This window comes from Drosophila tropicalis, unplaced genomic scaffold, assembly GCF_018151085.1.
Source record: "Drosophila tropicalis isolate 14030-0801.00 unplaced genomic scaffold, ASM1815108v1 contig_593, whole genome shotgun sequence".
Classification (NCBI taxonomy): Eukaryota; Metazoa; Arthropoda; class Insecta; order Diptera; family Drosophilidae; genus Drosophila; species Drosophila tropicalis.
The window spans coordinates 21,822,960-21,843,865 of NW_027173070.1; the positions used below are offsets into that span (position 1 = coordinate 21,822,960).

At 37.8% G+C, this 20,906-nt stretch overlaps 1 protein-coding gene across 14 annotated transcripts in view; it reads left to right on the top strand.

The window, feature by feature from the left end:
- The window catches only part of grh (grainy head), a 47,349-nt gene that overhangs the window by 21,556 nt on the left and 4,887 nt on the right, over nt 1–20,906 (top strand). For 7 of the 14 annotated variants that reach the window (XM_068290136.1, XM_068290142.1, XM_068290137.1 and 4 more), the window contains 9 exons: nt 1,561–1,984; nt 8,501–8,653; nt 8,737–9,339; nt 9,679–9,911; nt 10,018–10,180; nt 13,707–13,818; nt 14,412–14,506; nt 17,245–17,301; nt 18,238–18,336. In XM_068290136.1, the coding sequence (XP_068146237.1) occupies nt 1,561–1,984; nt 8,501–8,653; nt 8,737–9,339; nt 9,679–9,911; nt 10,018–10,180; nt 13,707–13,818; nt 14,412–14,506; nt 17,245–17,301; nt 18,238–18,336 (1,939 nt within the window). Of the gene's footprint in view, nt 1–1,560; nt 1,985–3,332; nt 3,530–8,500; nt 8,654–8,736; nt 9,340–9,678; nt 9,912–10,017; nt 10,181–13,706; nt 13,819–14,411; nt 14,507–17,244; nt 17,302–18,237; nt 18,337–20,906 lie in introns of those variants that run through there. The other 7 variants (XM_068290140.1, XM_068290147.1, XM_068290143.1 and 4 more) reach the window with 4 other exon arrangements.

Consider the following 20,906-nt stretch of genomic DNA (forward strand, 5'->3'; position numbering starts at 1 on the left):
GATTTTAGTCACCTGTCTACGTAAACATGTTTAGAAGAAATCCTTATTTAGCAGGATAACAAATGTTAGTAGGGACGAAATATTCAAAGCCGCCCTTGATCACTTTGTTAATCAAGACAATTAACGATGAAATGTGTGTGTTTAACTTGAAGAAATGATTATGATAGAGCTCAATAAACTTGTAAGGACACTCAAAATTCTATTAAACATAAGCTAGAAGAAGGTATTAAGAAAATCTGTTGCTATCAATAGACTTGGCTTTAATTCCCTTCGATATTGGTAATCATATGCTGGTGAAGGCGATTTTGAAATAGACTGCCTACGTAACTGTTTAAACAGTTTAAGACACATCTAAAGGAGATTGATGGTTGACTATCATATTTAAGGACAAATATTAAAAGGATTCTCCTTAAGGCATACATAAAACCAAACAAAATAAGTTAATTTTCAAAGCTTTCTCATTTAGGTCATGGATAATTCAGAATCCGATTGCTGATTAACCAAGAGAGAACAAATTTTGTTATCAAAATTAGAATCAAATTCGAATGTAATTAAGAACCTGTTGGCGGTTTGAATATGTAGATTGGTTCCTCTACGGGTTGCTTTAATTGTAAGTTACCCAAATGAGGAGGAAGATGAATAAGAGAAACAATTCATTTGAAATCCGGTTTGCCATCCCTATGGAGATATGTATGCAAAACTTGCAGCTGCAAGGATCACTTGGTTTAAGATGACCTTGGGTCGTCTCCTGGACAACCGTCTCTCCTTTTCTCAACTATCTACCTCTGTGTGTCTGTCTCTTGTCGTGTTTGTGCCACAAAGTTATCGATATTCGATTATCAATACACATACACAACTAATTTATGACTGTTGCAGTCAGAGAGCAAAGCAAAACTAAGAGTTTCTTATATATGTCTCTGATAAAGCGATAAGATGGCATCGATGCAAGGAGGTTCAGCCTCGAGGGGGGCTGGGAGGGGGGAGTTTTAACCGTTCGATGGTGTTGTTTCTCCTCACGACCATTCATTGCGATTTGTTTTGTTTTTTTTGCTTTTCTTTTTCCTCTTTTCGATTCGTGCAAATTTGTTGCCAACTGGCCAAAGTTGTTGCCGTCGTTGTTGTTGTCGTGGCGGGTTTTGTTTCTGTTGTTTTTTTTTTGTTTCTGCACTTGATGCGTTGAATCTGGAATCTGGTTTGGTTCGGTTGAATTGGAATTTGTTGTTGCCTAGTATGGAATCCCCACAGGTTCTTTAACTGGCAACAGGCACAGGTGGTTTTTCCTGCCAGAAAGGAAATTTCTTCTTTCTGCTCTGATTCCCGACACTGATTTGATAAGTATATATGTATATCTGTGGGTGTTGATTAACTATTAGCATTTAATAATCATTAAGTCTATGAATTTTTAACTAATGCCTTGCGCTGCACTCTCTCTCTCTCTCTCCTTTTCTCTTTCTTTATCTTTTTACAACTTTTTCTCCCTCTCTCTCTCTCTGTCTATCTGTCTCTTTTGGTCTCCATCTCTCTCTCTCTCTCTTCGATTTCTCTTGTATATTTTTGCAGCAATACCAATAGCTCGGGCAAACTGAATGGCCAGACCACACCTATCGATGTCTCTGGCCTATCGCAAAATGAAATTCAAGGCTTTCTGCTTGGTTCACACCCCTCATCATCATCATCATCGGCTGCCACCACAACTGGTGTTGTCTCCACCACAACAATCTCGCATCATCAGCAACAGCAGCAGCAGCAGCAGCAACAACATCAGCAACATCCCGGCGATATTGTCAGTGCCGCAGGCGTGGGGAGCGCAGGCTCAATTGTCTCAACGGCCGTACAGCAGCAACAGCAACAGCAACAGCAGCAGCAGCAACAACAGCTAATTAGCATCAAACGAGAACCCGAAGACTTGCGCAAGGATCCCAAGAATGCAGCCAATGGTGGAGCAGGTGGAGCAGGCCAAGCGGGTTCGGTCATAACGCAGAAGGTAGGCAAAACCCAAAAGCTTTAGGTAAAACTTTATTAATGGACACGCACGCATAAGAAAGAAAAAAAAAAAAAACCAGAATCAAGTTTGAATAAGATCACCCTACCCTACACTCCCCTTACCACCCATTTCCGAATCATCACGTACCATCATCCTACCTCCTTTTTTTCATCTTACTACTTACTACGCATCTTCATCCTGTCGTACAACAGCAACATCACTACCAGCAACAACAACAACAACAATTAACAAGCCATAGATATCTATGTACACATAGAGTTGTTGTTGTTGTCGTGGCCGCTGCTGCTGTTTTGTTATTTTTGCTTTTTTTTTTTTATCTGTCTAACAGACCTGCAATTGGTCTGTCAATTGTTTGTGTGAGTGAGCAATGAGTTGTTAGTGGTTGCAGCCAATACGAATCAGCTAAGTTGTTGTTGTTGTCGTCGTCGTCGTCGATGCCGTCGTCGTCGTTGTGCTCTCGTCGTTCGTTCTATTTGATAGCAGCCGCAGCAGCAACAGCAACAACAACAACAACAACAGCAACACCAACCAACCCCACCACCAACAACAGTTTGCATTGAAACTGTTATACCACTGCCGCCCAACTGTTATACGAACTGATCGTCGTCGTCGTTTTCGTCGTCGTGTTCGTCTTTCCTCTGCCTCTGTGTGTGTGTGTGTTTGTGTGTGCGAGTGAGCGTATGTGATTTGTATATATTTCTCTCATTCGCACTTATTAAGATCAAGTCATGTTTGAGTTGCATGTTGCAAGTTCGATTGAGTTTATAATTAAATGTTGCTGCACAATAAGAAAACTGCAACAACAACAACAACAACGAATTGCAATGTTCATAGTGTGGGAAATTGCATTTAGAGCGACAATTGGCCTAAGCTAAGTGCCAACTTCCGGTCGTATAAGTTCCACATCTCTTCCTTTGATCGATACGTATTGCCTTTTTGCCTAGACTATTGGCTTTAATTATGAGATATGAAACAAGTGCATAGATATCTGTCTATGTATGTATGTAGTTTTTTGTTGTGTTGTTTTTGTTGCTACGCCCTGTCCGTCCGGCTGAGAATATTGCGACAGCCTTTAAGATTCCAACCATTTTGAACGGCGATATCAACGTATATATATTTCATCTTCCTAAGTATGTGTGTGTGTGTGGTTAAAGTAACTCTCATCTGTATGGGTATGTGAGGTGGTTGTATTTGGCTGTGTGTGTGTCTCAGTAGAGTGAGGTAGAGGTCCGAGTCCGAGTACGAGTACGAGTCCGATCTGCTGTTGCCGTTGCCGCTGTCAACATTGTTGTCATACTTCTGGCCTCAGTCAGTTGTATCACGCTGTCGGAGTAGGATCGTTTCGTATCTCAACATTTCGTATCTCCACTCCGTACGTACGCACCACCGTTTTCTCGTTTTGCGTATGCGTTTCGTTCCGTTCGTGTCGTAATATATAGCAAATTTCAATTCAATTTCAAGTTTCGATACAATAAGTGTAATCAGATCAGATCAGATCAGTTACACATTGATTGTTCTCAGAATGTAAGTGCGAATTGGTGTCTGTGTGTTTGTGTGTGTGTGTGTGACCGAATTTGATATGTCAACATTTGCATATTATATTATGATATATGATATATGAAAAAGTGCCGCTTGATTGCCATGAGTGGGCGCCCTACCAACCAAATGCAACCAAAATGAAAGATAACGAATTACCAATACAACAACAACAACAGAAAAACACCTGCAATGCGCGTTCAACAAACAGAATTCAATGATCATACCAATAACAACAACAACAAACCGATTGTATGTGCGTGTGTGTGCGAGTGTGAGTGTGTTGGTCTCTGTGTGGGCGTGCAGCTCGAACCGCAACACCCACGCAACCAACAAGTTTGTGCTCTAAGTCTTTTGTTTGGCGCGCAATGCTCCCCAACAAGAATAACAGCAATTAAACAAAAAAAAAAAAAACACAAAACTATTTGTTGTACTCTTGCCTTGTCTACACTGATTGTTATTGATTTTGATTTCGATTTTGATACATATTCAATTTCGTTTTGGCCACAAGATTCAGTTAGCCAGCTCAAAAATAAAAAAAGGTTGCCTACGTTTAGCCAACTTTGTTGTTCAGCTTATAAAATATATACAGAAAAAATAAAACAAAATTAGCATTGCACTCTAATTTATCGTACAATAAATGTAGAGATTTTTTTCATTTTTCTTTTTTTTTTTTTTGCATTGACAGTTAATTATTCTTAATATTTGTCTTATTAATTTACATACACAGCGACAGGCTGAAGCGTATGGGAGGAAAAGAGAAGCATAGAGACAGTTGCATAGTTTAAAGTCTAAGGTTTCGCCAGCGTGTGTCTGTCTCTCTTGGGGGGCTGAACGTGGGACAGATTAAGCGCGGGAGATGAGGGGGGCGATTTGGTGGCTTAATTTATGGCACAGAAATCAGAATCGCGTATGGTTATGGCAATTTATTATTGTTGCTTTCCTCTGGCTATGGCTAAAAACTCGACCGGAAAGTGTATAATCGTTATGTGTACTAACCAAGTCAATTAGAAATACCAAAACTCTATTTCGTCAACAACCATATTCGTATAAAGACAACAAGTGATTACAATGAAGAGGAAAAGAAAAATTGAGACAACGGGAGGCAAAAGACATAAAACATTTTAGTTAGACGATAACTCAAGATGTTGAAAAGAATCTTCAAAGGTTTTAATCACCAGACAATAAAAGCAATTGGATGGAAAGAATTCAAACAGAGTTCTCCATTATGATTCATTGTCAGTTAAAGTACTTATTTAAATATTCAAGTCCTATATTAAAGTGACAAATTTACTATCCTTAAATTGAAAGATTATGACTTTAGTAATTATTTTTCAAGTTGTATTAATTGAAAGTATATAAAAATGTCATTAATTGCCTTAATAAAACTTAAATATCTTTTATTTATTGGCCCTAAGAAAAGGAAACTGCAACAACTACTTTGTAGTTTATAGCCAAATTTTCATGATTTTCTTTAAAAAGTAATACAAAACTTTTCCCTCATAAGTTTCTGAAAGATTCTGAAAATTCTAATTCTGATTTGGAGTACAAACTAACTAAATAGTTAGACACAGGTTACAATCCTATTTACTTCGATCCCCAATTGCATTCTTTTGATATCTAACTAAAATAGTTTTGATTATTTATATTTAAAGATGTTTTTAATTTAATGATCAAATGTCTAATGCATTTTTCTTAATGTTCTAAGAGTGTGTTTTTTATCACTTCCATTGTGGATAAAAGACACTTAAAAACTAAAACCTTGGAAAAATTAACAAATTTCCATTAGAATAGAATCTATTTTAAAGTCTAAAGTTTTTGTTAATTAAAATTGGTATTTGTTTGCCAAATATTTAAGAATTCTGATTCATTGATGGACAAAATGTTTTGCCATTGATTTTCTTTTTGGGAATTAAACCAGTTTTAACTTTTACATGTGATGATTTTGTGGAATTTCTTCACATTCTGACTCATTGATGTCTTAATTTTTACAATGAAAAACAAAATCATAAACCATATACATACATATAAACAAAAAGTAAAATAATACATAAACTTATAAAAATGATTCTTTAGTTGAGACGTTTTTTGTAAGGTTTTTTTTTTTTCTTTCGTTACTTTATTTCCGAGAATTAACAATATTCATAAAATGCCAGCCCAACAACAATAACAAGATGACAAAACGAACAACAGAAGAAGAAGAAGAAGAAAAAAAAGAAGTTTCACTTTTTATCATCCAAAGGCATTAAAATAGTTAATTGGCTTTATTTAAATTTTTTATTTCTTCCTCATACATAAATATGTGCCAGGCGGGCAGACGGGCAGGCCAGCAGGCAGCGGGCATCTCTAGGCAGTCAGTCAGTTGCCTCTGTTTAGCATAATTCTAAAGCCACTTGATCATAACCAATATATAGAGATCTATACTAAGCACACACATACATAGATAAATGCCATTTTATAATACAACACACAGACACATACATAGACAAAGACAAAGACAAAATGTTACCTAAAGAGAAGACACGCACGAAAAAAAAAAAAACAAATCTTTGATTTTTGTCTCCCCAAGGCCTTTTCTGACGTTGCACGTTCAAAAGTTTAAAATGCAAATTGATTTTGATGAACAAATTTAATTAGCTCGCAGCTAGAATCTTTTTGGAAAAAAAGACAAAAAAAAAAAAAAACCAAAACGAAAACCGAAAACCTCAAAACCACCAAAAATAAAACAGAATTTAAAAAAAAAAAGTCCAAAATCGATGCTAAATTATACAAAAAACAAAAAACAATTCAAAAATGTTTAAGCATTAGTATAAATTTAAATTTGATATACTATACAGTACAACAACAACAACAACAAAGAAACACTAACAAAAGAGACACCCAACAAATGTGTTTTTGTGTGTCACAGAAACAAGCGACAAAAATTAGGCAACTCATGAAAAATTATACAGAATCCAAAAGTAAATACCATAAATTATTACAGGCAAATGTACTGACCCTGCTGCTATCAAGTGACCAATAAGTAATGCAAACTTCGAGGGCCTAATTAAAGCCGAAGTTCCAATACCCTTTGCACATTTCATGGCCTGAAACACTTCCTAATTGGATTATGGCTTCACTTTTCCTAGGGAAACTCAAAGATAGATACATAAAAATGTTTACTGATAAGTATTTAAGACTTTTGATAAGCATATCCCAACAATCAAAGGAGTTTCGGTATTGCAATACAAGTAAAAAGTATCCTTTTTGCAATTGGTTATCAATAACTTGAGAACTCGATAACACAAATAGATGAATTCCAATGACAAATCAAAAATCAACTTTAATCTTCATGTCTATACTATATATGGCATAATCCAGCCCCTCATTACTGAATAAACATGGTCGCTTTCTTGATAATGTCAATATCAATAAGTCAATTCCAACTTCTTCTAACGCCCCATAGCCATGTGTATATACCCCTTACCGGTTTCGATCCGAAACAGAAACAACAACAAATGTAAGCATCTTCTTTTCTTTTCATTTCGTTTCGATCTTGTTTTTGTATCTTTGCGATATTTGTGACGTCTGACTGATGCGGTATAACTTTGATTTCACTTTCTTTAGACCAAAACGGGAGGCTTTATGTGCCCTCCACCTCCTCCTCCTCTCTTTGCCACCAAAAATCTCCACCAAAAATGTATAAGACAGAGACAGAGACCTAAACTTAAAGCCACAAAATATTCATTAACTTGCTAATTTATTTGCTAGACCTAGGCAGGGCGTGGCAGCAATCTATAGATCGATCGATTGCCTTAGTATCACTAATATGCTTCGGGTGTATTACCTCACTTTTTGTCGTAGTCGTCGTCGTTGCCGTGAAAGAGTCAAAAACGTTTGACATTTTGGGCGACCAATAAAAAAGCAATGATAATTAACATATGCATATATATATATATACTTATATACCTACATATTTATATATGTACAATATGGGTATATATAAATGGTGATTTTTTTTTTCGCGCTCTCGACACGATGCTTTTTAATTGGTTTCTTTCCACTGTCGACTGTCGACTGTCGCACGGGCTGTGTTTCATTTTATAGCTTTTTATTAAAAAAAAAAACTGTACTTGTTGATATTTTCAATAAGCTCTGTTGTTGGTCATATCCAAATACATATACATATATGTTTTTTTTTCTTACCTTTTGTTCATGAATCAGACTGAGAAAAACACCAAAAACAATAATAATATAATAATAAGAAGAAAAAAAATAAAATGTATAAAAAGAAACCCCAAGCAAAAGACAAAAAAAAAAAAAAAAAAAGCCATACAAGAACACACACAACGCGCATACGCACTTTTGTAGTAGTTTTTGTCACCTCGTTATGGTCGATCGCTTTGGCTCTGACTGCTCTCTGCCTCCTCTGGCGCTGACCTTCCTTGGCCATAATCAGTCATCAATCAACCAAATAGCATTCGCTACCATTAGCCTCAACAATGACAGAGGGAATTGGTCAAATATAGTTGACTGTCTGTCTGTCTGTCTGTCTGTCTCTCTGTCGATTGGTCCAACTGGTCAATGCACGTGCGTTTCCTTCCTCTTCACACTGATCGATCAATCAATGTAAAATGCGATGGCTAAAGGTTCAGTTGGCCGCTTTCTTAATGAACCAATTTCGATTGGAAATAGTTTATATAGTTTAATTTGTTTACAGAAATCATTTAATTTGCATAAAAACAGATACGATCTCAATCCTCAGGCAATGATCAATCGATCAGAAGTGGTTTAGGAAATGCCAATAAGGTATTAGTTGGGGAAAATTATTTTTGGCTTTTAAGTTGGCTAAAATTATCAAGGCACATGAATGTTTATTTAGTTATTTTTGAGCTGTTTTGCTGAAAATTTTGTAACAAATTGAAATCCAACAACAACAACCACCAACCGAAAAAAAAAACCCCCAAACAAATTTCACAGATTTTGCAAGTGGATGTGGACGCCACAACAGAAGCGGAGTCAGAGTCAGATTCAATTCATTCACCACCAACTAGTCCCCACACAGAGACAGCCACGACTGATCTAGAACTAGCGATGTATGCTACCACGGGCGGCACACAGATTTACCTACAGGTGAGTGAGACGAGAGTGAGAGAGAGAGAGGAAGACTTGAATGGAGTATCATCATCATCAACAAACAAAACTTGCACCTGCAGACCTCACATCCGACAACAACAAGCAACAGCTCAGCAGCCTCAGTAGCAGCAGCGGCGGCAGCAGCAGCAGCAGCACAGAGCTCATTGCAACCACAGAGTCCCAGTCCGGGACCATATATCACAGCCGATAATTATGGCATGTACACGGCAACAAGATTACCACCCGGTCCCCCGCCCACAACCAGTACCACATTCATAGCTGCTGAGCCCTATTACAGGGAATACTTTGCACCCGATGGCCAGGGTGGCTATACGCGCAGTTTGTATGGGGAGGATGTTAGCGTATCCTCCCAACCGGGAGGCGTATTAACCTATGAGGGACGCTTTAGTAGCAATACCGCCCCATTAACCACAACCACAGTGCTGACCAGCACTCATCATCATAATCCGCATCAACACCAGCAACAGCAACATCCACAGCAGCAGCAACAACAACAACAGCAGCAGCAGCAGCAGCAACAACAATCGGATCCAGGCAAAAGTACTCCAATCTATGCCAAGGCCATTACAGCTGCTGGACTCACAGTGGATTTACCGAGTCCTGACTCTGGCATAGGTACAGATCATGCTATTACGCCGCGGGATCAGACCAACATTCAACAGGTACACACACTCACACACACACACACACACACACACACACACACACACACACACTCACTTACACAACCAAAAACCAAGTATTAATGTCGGTTTATTTCCTCCCCATCCAACCTCAAAACCCCTCCAACCATCAACCTACCAAAAATATATAGAACCTAAGTAACCTGTTAAGTGTAGCCTAGTATATGTAGTAGCCAGCACTAATTGCGTGACGTGTCCATTAAATATTGATCCTAATCTATATGCATGTTTTTATACATTTTTCACCTCAATACATTTACATTATTTTATGCTAATTTGGCGATGCAAAATATCTCTCCTCCTCTGGCTCTTCCACAGTCATTTGACTACACGGAATTATGCCAGCCGGGCACCTTGATCGATGCCAATGGCAGCATTCCCGTTTCGGTCAATAGCCTTCAACAGCAGCAGCAACGAACTGTGGTCCATGGCAGCCAAAATAGTCCAACCACCTCCCTGGTAGACACAAGCACAAATGGCTCAACTCGCTCAAGGCCCTGGCATGATTTTGGACGACAAAACGATGCCGACAAAATACAAATACCAAAAATGTAAGTTCTTCAAAACAAAACTCCTTTAAGTTAGGAATTTGCAAAGTGATTCCTTTAATTCATATTTCTCTTTTTTATTTCTGTTTCCTCCCTCTCCTTTTTAAAGCTTCACAAATGTGGGCTTCCGTTATCATTTGGAGAGTCCAATTAGCTCATCGCAGAGGCGCGAGGATGATCGCATTACCTATATCAATAAGGGTCAGTTCTATGGCATAACATTGGAATATGTGCACGATGTCGACAAACCCATTAAGAATACAACAGTAAAGGTAAGTTTTGCTTTAAATTTAACATTTTAATGTCCAGGTTTCTAAAGGTTTTTATAGTTAACATTAAAATGTATCTTTTAATATAGTTATGGCTAAATTTATATTCCCTAAACTCTAATTATTTTGAAAATTACACAACAAATATTCATTTGAAGATCAGTTAGATCAGTTTCAATCAGAGACAATGTTTGATTCTATTTATGTTTTATCAGATTTCGATTTTCAGATTTCGATTCGTTGTTTTATCGGAACTCTTAGCTAGATTAATGCTTTTATTAAAAATGAAGCATTACATTTCTTTTTACCAATTGTCCATAGAAGAAACATAGAAGAAATCTATGCATACATATCCATATATATATCTATTTTTTCCTACTACAAACTAAAGTCTACTTATAAAGAATCTTAAGATAATCATATAAGTTAAACTATATATGCTTTTCTTAAGATTCTGAAACCTTTTTGAAAGTATATAGCAAAAAGTTTTGAATAGATCTGTTTAAAAAACAGAATACGTTAGGTAGGTTGTTCTTGAAGGCAAGTCCCAAAGTTTGCCTTCTTCTACTTGTTTTTGTTAGAATTCTAAGAAGCAAGCAAATGTGATTAGATAGGACTTAAGGTTAGATCCTTGATATCATAGCCCACCGATAGCTGTCGGATGTTGAAGGATTTCACAAAGATCTACGGCCTTGGGCTGTAGGCATGACACATCTCATGGCATTACAATGTGGGCCCAAACAGAATTTACATTGTGTGGAGCTTTGTCAATCATTCGGCTTGGTTTTTTTTCTTTCATTCTTTCCTTCTTATTAATACTTGTTTTGTGTTTATGCCATCAACACCACGAACATCACGTTGGGCCAACCCCTTTCCTTTCACTTCCATGCTCATTTCCCTATTACCCCTTTTGCTTTCGTTTCGTTTCGTTTCGTTTCACAAAAACCCTTTTGGCTGGAAATGTTTGTCTTAGGTAGGCTATTTGTCAGGACCCTACTACCACCCCGAGGACATAGACAAGGACATTGTCAAATGGCCTGAGCGCTAATAAAGTTTGGCAGCTCGCCACCCTTTGCTCAATTACACATGCGCCGCATCCGGCTTCAGCGTCTGCGTTCGCGTCTACGTCTTGGGCATATCATCCAGGATACGCGATGGGCGATGATAAATGATACGACGGGCGCAATCCTTTATGAGAATTTGAATACGCCGTTCAATGCAAATGGGGGAAAGGCGCCTTTCAACAGATCTCAATTCTTCTTGGCGAACACTCATACATACATATGTGCCCTGTGCTTGGGTGTTTGTTCAGGACCAGGATCTTAAGGATCTCGCAACTCAACATCATCAATCAGATAAGCTTAAATGACGTCTGCTACTGGAAATGCAAATTGTAAACTGAACCGTTGAGAGTCGAAGAATGACATCAAAGTTACAGTTGAAATTGAAGTGAATGGGAAAGTGGAAGTGCCCATAGATGGCTGTGTCTGCTAAGTAAACAACAATTGAGAATTTTCAGAAAATGTCATTTGCATAACCAAGTGGAGAAACTTTTTTGCCACAATACAAATTTAACGAAAAAGGAAATGAAATCAAGGCAAGATCTACTTAGATATCAGAGAGCTCTTGCCTCTTTCTATGTATGTCCTTTTTTTACTCTGTCTTTCTCTCTCTCACTCTGTCTCCGTTTCTTAGTAGTTTTCTCACCTTAATTGTCTCCGTCTCAAGTTCTTCTTCTCGTATTACCATAAAACTGCCATAATTTTGCAAAAGGGAAAAAAAAGTGTCAAAATTAATTTACGAGTTTATTTGTTTAGCCCTCCGACGGAGTAGCGCGCCCTTTTTTCATTTTTTGTTTTTTTGGTTTTTTCTTTTTAAGTGAAATGAAGAAAAATCAAGACTACATTTGCATTTCTAACGGGAAAACTGATCTGCTAGAAAACGTTGATGAAAATTTGGAAATATTCAACAAAAAAAAAAAAAAGACATAGAAGAAACTGTCGAGTATAATTTACGAGCTGATTAGCCCATGAATATGTAAAGAAGTGGAAAAAAACATACAAAAATATTTATGCTCTAATCAGTTTCAGTTTTTTTTTTCTTCTCAAGACAAAAAGGGTTGCAATTTGTATTTGGAATCCCGGAAAAAAAAGAAACAAAATCCATGTTATCTATGCGCTTCCTTTCCTTACCTTCCCAACTGGGATAATTATTCAAAATCTAAAAAAAAGAAATGATGAGACAGTAAAGCAAATGCAAATGTATCTTGGGAAGTAAACCAAGAAATGAGAAGACAAAAAACGAAATGTGCTAGATATTTTTCTGCTAAATCGAATTCGTCCTTTTGTTCAATATGCATAATCCCTTTGACTTTTCCTCTTCCCCAGGATTCTTTTGGTCGGGGTTCGAAGGGTGCGTGAGTGCTGCAAGTTGTGAAGTTGAGTGTCACAACGAATATATGTCAGTTGGTTTCGATGGCAACATCCACTAATCAAAAATTCAAAATCCTTAATCAATGTGGATTTATGCCCAACACCAATAAGTTACTGTCAATGAACTTATCTCTGAAAATTTCATTACAAATTTTGTTGTTTTCGTTCAATTTTCTTTAAGATTATAAGTTTTACCCTCTATAGGAGTTTACCCTCACTTATTCTACTAAATATAGATCGTTGTCTTTTTAGTTCAAGCAGGAGTTTAACCTAAACCTTCAGTTGCAGTTACAGTCCTTTATTGCGAACAATACTTAAAGGATGTGTGTACATTATCAATGTTTCCTATTCTCGCACAGGTAGAAATGGTTAGGGCACTTAACATTTTCCTATGTTTTCCCGTCCTTTGTTTCTTATGTGGGAAACATGATTAGTTGAAAAAAAGTTCTTAGAAACATTGAATAACTACGACTCAAGACTCTTGAGTACACAGAAAAAGTGGCAATTGACTTTTTTTCTTTCTTTCTATAGTTAATCACTTAAAAGTCAAAGGAAGGAAAAAGGAAGTTGTGTAGAATATGATTTCCATTAGATATTTGTTTGTGTTAGCTCATGTCTTTAAATAACTTATGAATCAAGACAAAACAAAGTATAATATATTATATATTAGCTCTGTTAGTTATCTTCTTGAGTTCGGATTGAGCTTAGTTTTATAATATAAGTATATAAACCTAATTAGAATTAAAATACAAGTAGATCTTTATTAATCATTCTAAACATAAAATAATATGGCTAACTAATATAAGTAAATGATCTTATACCCCTCGGCATACAAACTGTCGACTAATAAGTCTTAGTAATTAAAGTAAAGTAATTAGTAAGTCCACAAGAGAGCCACAAAAAAGGAAATCCTTTAAAATAATAATAAAAAAAATTCATGTTGAGATTTCACTTTCGAGTGATGCACTCAAATCAAATGTGAATAGGCTATAGTATAAATGATTTCGATTTAAGTAGCTTTTAGCACAGTTTTAAGTTAAACAATTTTATGAACCTTTCGTTTTTCTTTTTTTGGTTTTTCCCCCCTCCCACAACAGAGTGTGATCATGCTAATGTTTCGCGAGGAGAAGAGTCCCGAAGATGAGATAAAGGCCTGGCAATTCTGGCACAGTCGTCAGCATTCGGTGAAGCAAAGAATCTTGGATGCAGGTGCGTACCCATACATAACTACACAAGTATATATACATATATATATATATGTAAGTGTACGTATCATAAAACGAAACCAAAGACGAAGTCGCCGTGTTGCAGTTGCAGTTGAAGTTGGAGTTTAAGATGAAGTCCAGCAGTGCTGGGGGAACTGCCCCTGGTCCGCCTGGTTGCTAGTGTTTCTAGCAGTAAATTGTTGGTTTTTATTGAAAAAAAAATAAAGAAAGAAAGATAAAAACTGAGGAAGGTGGGGGGAGGATGAAGCAGTTGGAGTTGTAGAAGAAAAAAAAAACCCCGCAATGCAGAAATGGCAGAGTTATGACATTGATAAACGCGCACTGCAACGCCGCTCCGTTTGTTTGATTGCAGATAATCTGAGCTGCAGCAGCAGCAGCTGGATGTTGTTGTTGTTGCTGTTGCTGTGGCTGTTGCAGTTGCTTGGTTTGCCCATCAAACATAACTCATTAGGCACTTGTCACTTGGCAAGCAGAAAATTTCCTTAATTGTTAATACAAACATATTTCTTATGCCTCTTCATTGGCAAGTTTGCTACATTTTTCTTTCTTTCTTTCGTTATTTTTTTCTTTTCGCAGATACAAAGAACTCAGTTGGCCTCGTTGGTTGCATCGAGGAAGTGTCACACAATGCCATTGCCGTTTATTGGAATCCATTGGAGAGCTCTGCCAAAGTAAGTCCAACTTCAACTAGTCTATATGTGTGCCTGTGTGTGTGTGTGTGTAGTTAGTTCTCTGAGGCGGCTACACCATTTTGTATTACCTTTAGTATATGCCAGCGCCGCCTCAATTAAGGCAACAGAAAGAGATAGACAAATAAACTGACGATTGCGTTGTATCTCTCTATCTTTTAGCGTATGTGTGTGTGTGTATCTGTGTATTTGTCTCTGTGTTTATAAGAATTAATTTCTGATTTATTTTCAATTGCAAGTAAAACGCAAATTCTACAAACACAGATATATATAGCCATCCCTTTCTCACTCACTTAACAAAAAGAGAAGAATAATTTATGCATTTATTTATTTATGACACTTAGTTTTAATCACTTACTTGGCAATTTTCAAAGCGAAATGTCGAATGTTGCTGGCGGGGCTTAACTTTATGGCTGGAGCAGTTGTTGCAACAGCTTCTGTGTGTCTGTCGGTCTGTCTGTCTGCCTGTTTGTCGGTCTGGTGAGCTCCCACCGCGTTTAATTTAGCAATTATCAGCAATTTTAATTTGCTTGCTAAAGTATTTGCAATTCTATTTGCCAAGCGCCATATGAATGATCGATCCCCTTGCAACCCCTTCCCATCAGTAACAATCTATCGTAAGGCATTAGCCTAATCCCTAACTAACCATTTCATATTCAGAGACCCCCCGCTAAAGGAAAGTCAACGGCAATTCATTTTTTATGCATTTGAAGTGGAAAAACCAAAACTGAAATCAACTAAATTATCAAAATTTATACGTATTCAATTCATATTAAAGAATTTTTATTGTAGATATATTTTTAGTTTGTTTTGCGATTTCAATTCTAATCTCTTTCAAATCATACGATATTCAATCAAAAAATATTCCACCAAATTATTAGCTCATGTTATTTAGATCCAGTTAAAAATGTCACCTATAAAGTTCAGTTCCGTTCCGTTCCCCACAATAACAATATATTATTTATTGTTTTAAGCCAAAATTTAACAATACTTAAAAAGTGAATCCGGTTTCCAGCCAAAATCAAGTCGTTTTATAACCCTCAAAAAAAAAAAAAAAAAATAAAATTTAATGGTATAAATTGTCAAAAAGATAAAGAACAAAAGATATTTATCAGAGCCAAGCATTTTATTGTGATGAAGTTAAAAAAAAAAAAAACAGTTTACTAAACTTTAAATAAACATATCTATGCAAATTAGTTCATATGATAGTTCTTATATTAGAGGAAGTAATTTCTACTTATTGCACCTCTAATTGTAGAGTAGAAAGCAAAGTAATAGCAATTAAAAATGTTTTTGGTTTTTTAACTTTTTGTGTCATTTGAAAGAAAAAAAAAAGGTATTAAAAAAATTATTGACTTGAATTAAATTGAATTGAATTTCATTCAAGTTCAGTGACTTCTGTTTGCTTGCTTAGCTGCCAAATTGGTCGTCGGTTATTAACTGACTCACTTGATGGCAAGTTGACTTGACTTGTCTCGACTGAGACTGAGACTGGGAATGGCCATAAGTGCTGGCATATGTGGCTGTTGGCTTGCCCCTTGCACCTGCCCTGCCTTCATATTGTATGTATATGCACCTCCAATCACTGCATTTGACTGCATTTGATAGAGCTTTTTATTTACAAATTGTTTACGCGCTGAGATGTTAATCCAGCCAAAAGACATCGTCTGGGACGCACCACCACCAGCACCAGCACCAGCACCAAGTAAATGTCCAACAGCAACATCACAGAGAGAGAGTCCAACTCCAAGTTGGCATATAATGTCGATTTCGTTTTATGCCGTTAGGCAGACCCGGCCTGGCTTGGCTTGGCTTGGCTTGGCTGGCAATGCCTTTCCCAGCAAAAAAAAAAAAAAAACTTTCGTACGCACCGACACGCAGGTGCTGTTGTCTCCCTCCTCGTCCCCAGCCGCATCATCGCATCTTCGGACGTCTCCAACTCCATGGTACTCGTATATGGTACGCGCCCGCTAATTATTCACATTAAATACTGCTCGTCCAGCAGCGACCATAGTAGCCAACGTCTCTTCTGCGGGCAACATCATCTCACTCAGTGTCTGCCGATGTTGCCTCTGTTGCCGCCGATGCTGCTGCACTTTTACCATTAAGATTGTTTCCTTTGGTATTTTTGCGTTGATGGATTTTTTTTTTTTTATTTATTTATTTTTTTGTGGTTTTTTTTTTTCGTTTTTGCGACTGTCTGTCTGTTGCATCTGGACTCTCGGTGGCATGCTTAAAATGCCAGAGACACTGAATTGAAGTTGAACTAAAAATGAATTGGATGCAATACAAAGTCTCAGTCGGAGTTGTCGTCTTTGTGGTCTTTACTTTGGGCCAAAACCATCGATGGTCGAATGTTGAAGCTTGACTTGGACTTGGCTTGGTCCTCTGTGTATTGCCTTGTTATTGTCGTGCGTGAGCGTATGCCTGCCCCTACATGCAACTCATAAGAGTGTGTGCAAGTGTGTGTGAGTGTGTCGTTTGGAATTTTTTAAACTGTCGTGGGCATAAAGAGGACATCGACTTAATAGAGAGAAAACAATTGCCTTCTAATAACCAGACGCATTTCAGTTGTTGTCTCTTGCTTTTTTTTGTTTTATGTTTTTTTTTTTTCAGTTGTCTCATAATTTCTTTTGATTCGTCTTAATTGTTTACATTTGTATACATTTATCTGTTCATCTTTCAAACATCATCTTTTTCCTTTTATTTTTCTTCTCCAGATCAACATTGCGGTGCAATGCCTGAGTACGGATTTTAGCAGTCAAAAAGGTGTTAAGGTAAGTTCATTTCAATCAACAACATTTTCAACATTCAAAATTTTGAAAGTCTTTTAGTACTTTACCACAAAGACCATCCCACGGTTTCCAATTACTTTTATGTCATTGTGAAAACCTTTAAGTTTGAGGAATAAAACATAATCGTGAATAATATTTGTTTATATTTTTTGTTATTTCTCTCCTTGCAATTTTTCTGTCACTTCTCTCTCTTTGTTGGTTCCATAAAAACCTTTTTTGGCACTTAAATTGTCATAAATAATAATTTATTTGTTTAAATATTTTGCTGTCCCACATAAGAATTCTGTGAGGGTTTTTGTTTTCCTAAACTAAACCAAGTTTATGGAACTGCATCATAAATTTTCCAAATTTTCAATGCAATTTGTCGATATTTTTTTCCCATGACAAGACCGAAAAATATTACGATTTAATGGTAATAACATTTAAAGATTTCTTTTCATCTCTCTCTCACACTGTCTTTGTGTGTATATGTTACTATTTGCGATTTCTTAATGCCAACTTGTTAATGGCAAATCAAAACAGAATGTAAAAGAGAGTCAACAGCCTCTCCTGCGAATGGATGGACAAGGTTCTTTCATTATAAAATACATATGAACGTAGGAAGAGATGACGACGACGACGACGACGATGTGGACGACGATGTGGACGATGTTGTTGTCGTTGTCTTGCTCCTTTTCCCCCTTGTATCATCAGTTCTTTTGCTGCTCTAAAGCGGATTGTTCTGTTCTCCTTGAGTTGTAATGCGTACATTAAGTCTGATATTTCATTGACAGAAAATACATATGTACATATGTACATGGGGTAGAAAATGAAGTTGGTACAGTGAAGCCTTCTGCTAATTGCATAGTCTATGATACCAAATAACATTTTATTTTTTCGATATTCATTTCAAATTTTGTTTCTCTTTCTTTTTTATAGGGTCTGCCGTTGCACGTACAAATCGATACGTTCGAGGACCCCAGAGATGCCACAGTCTTTCATCGTGGCTACTGTCAGATAAAGGTCTTCTGCGATAAGGTAAGTGATTTCATTTCGCAATAGCTGGTTTCTGTGTGTCCCCTCTCTTACGCAGAGCTTGAGCTTTGGGCTGGACTTGCAACCTCTGCCACGTGCAACAGGTTGATGAGCTAACTAACCAAAAAGCAAGCAGCAATAAAAGAGGTCTACGTGGCCAGCAACAAGTGTGCAGTCAGCAGCAACTTGTACCGAATTGGGGGCATCCTCTTTATTTCTCTCTCTATCTTTCTGTCTTCCTCTCCTTTTGTCCCTGGCAGCAGCCTGTCCGAACTGTCCTCCTGTTCGTCAGTCAGTGGAAAGCGTAACGCGTACAAAAGTAAATGGCCAACACACATGCATGGATCATACAGGGCCAGGGAACGGCATCCTTTCCCTGCCCTGCTATGCCCTTGTTTTGAGTTTGTGCATTGGGGCTCTGTATGGAGTATCGTTTCGTTCGCGAAACCCTTCACTTTTTTTCTGCGCTTGATGGGGTTTATTAATAAATCATTTCGTGGATTTCCAATTTAATTTTCTCATATCATTACACTTCTTCGTCGGCGGCGTCGCGACTCGCTTGCCATCGCATCCTCCTCAATCTGTTTTCGCCGTGGCCAGAGCCCAGAGAAGATGGACATGGTCAGGCGAGGTTGAGGCCGAAGCCTTTTATTGTCTGCTCATATCAGGCAAGTCGGCTTATTGTACCTACATACATACGTCCATATGTACATATATATTATATACGGTATCCATACATATATATATGTATATATTTCACATGGACCCATCCCTTGTGTTTATCGGTAAATGTATCAATTAAATTTCGCGTACCAGGTTATTTCATTTCGTTTCCTCTTTTTCGTTTTTGTTTTGTTTTCTCGAAGGAAGGCAAAGAGTTGGGGAGTTGGGGGAAAGAATTGTGTGATTTCACTTTACAATTGCAAGTTTTGAGTTGCCTGCCCTGTCGTTTGGCACCTTTCGGTTCCATTTTTGGGTTTTTCTGGGCTATGTTGGCCGGTTGGGTAATTATATGAGTGCTTGAGGAAATTGATCAATAATCAAGCGAAATATTGTCAATATTTGGTAGACCCAACTGCTGCAATTACGCATTCAACTTTAATAAGTATGCCGTAAGAAGGCAATCGAAAAGTTTCCCATGCAAATTCTTTTAATGCAATTTTCATTCACCTTTTTGTTGTTGTTATTGATAATAATTGATAGACAGAGACACACAGGGAAACACACATTCAGCCAGGGGGTAAGGAGAGAGACATGTCTCATGTCATTAGCAGCAAACATTAAAGAAATTAGCTCCCACTCGGTCTAACCTCCAAGCCAGAGGCCAGTTAGCAGCAGCAGCATCTGCCTCTACCTCCCCCCTTTCTCTTTCTCTCGCTCTCTGTCTCTGTCATACTTTGAAGTCGATTAACAACAACATCAAGACACTCAAAAGGCGAACATTGACCGCAAATGGCGGAGAAGGCAAAAGGAGACAGGAATGGGAATGGGGCAGGAGGAGGAGGAGATTGGGACGATGCGCTGTGCCTGCGCAACTTTGGCGATATTTTTGCCAAGATAAAATAAAAGTAATAAAATACAGTTATTTACATGCCACACACAAACACACACCGAGACCGACACACACACACACACACACACACACATAGCAGATGATGTACAGCGAATGCATTGCTCTAGGCAAAATTGTTGTGATAAGCAAAGACGATGGCAAAGACTCAAACTCAAACTGAAACTGAACTAAACTGTGAAATCACAGGCAGAGAGACACACAAAGAGGTGGCTCCAGGGGGTAGGGGTAACTCCACGCATTTACATCCTTGCATAATATGGCTACTACCATGAAAGAAGATTGCGAAGCCATCAGTTAAGCGCACAGAATATCACTTCCTGTGCCGTCCTCGTCGTCATCATCTTCATCTTGGCTCAATTGCTGATTTTTAATTACAAATGCAAAGTGCAGCAACAAGTGGATTGGGGTAAGCAGAGAGAGAATCTGCTAACACACGCAAACTAGCAATCATTGGCGGTCAAAGTAGCCACCAGACTATATATTATATATATACATATGTGTCTGTATATATGCCTACAAACATATCCATCTATAGTCTCACTCTTTGTCTCTCTCCCTGTGTGTGTGTGTGCAATCAAGCGGGCAGGTGGGCAGCTGGCCAGACCAAGATGATGCCTCTGCCACTGCCACTTGCCTTACCTGCCTTTGGCTGCTGCACTAGCCTTGCCTGCTCCTCCATAGTTTCGGTTCGCTTGTGGTTTCGGGCGCCGCCGCATTATTTATTATGTATGCATATTTATGTTGAATCTCTAAGTATTTTATAATCATTTTTTTTTTCGGTGCTCACAAATGTGTGGAGCGCACAAGAAATATAAAAAAATATCTGACCCTAACGGTGTAGACCATTTTGCCAATTGCCTACTACCAACTACAAAGTCGCCATGCCTAAGCCTTGTCTGTCTGTCCGTCCGTCTATTTGTTTCGGGTCTGGACAGAGCCAGGCCAATTGCAATGTAAAATTTAGCAACTCTGCACAGTGCTCTGGCAATGGTTTTTACCA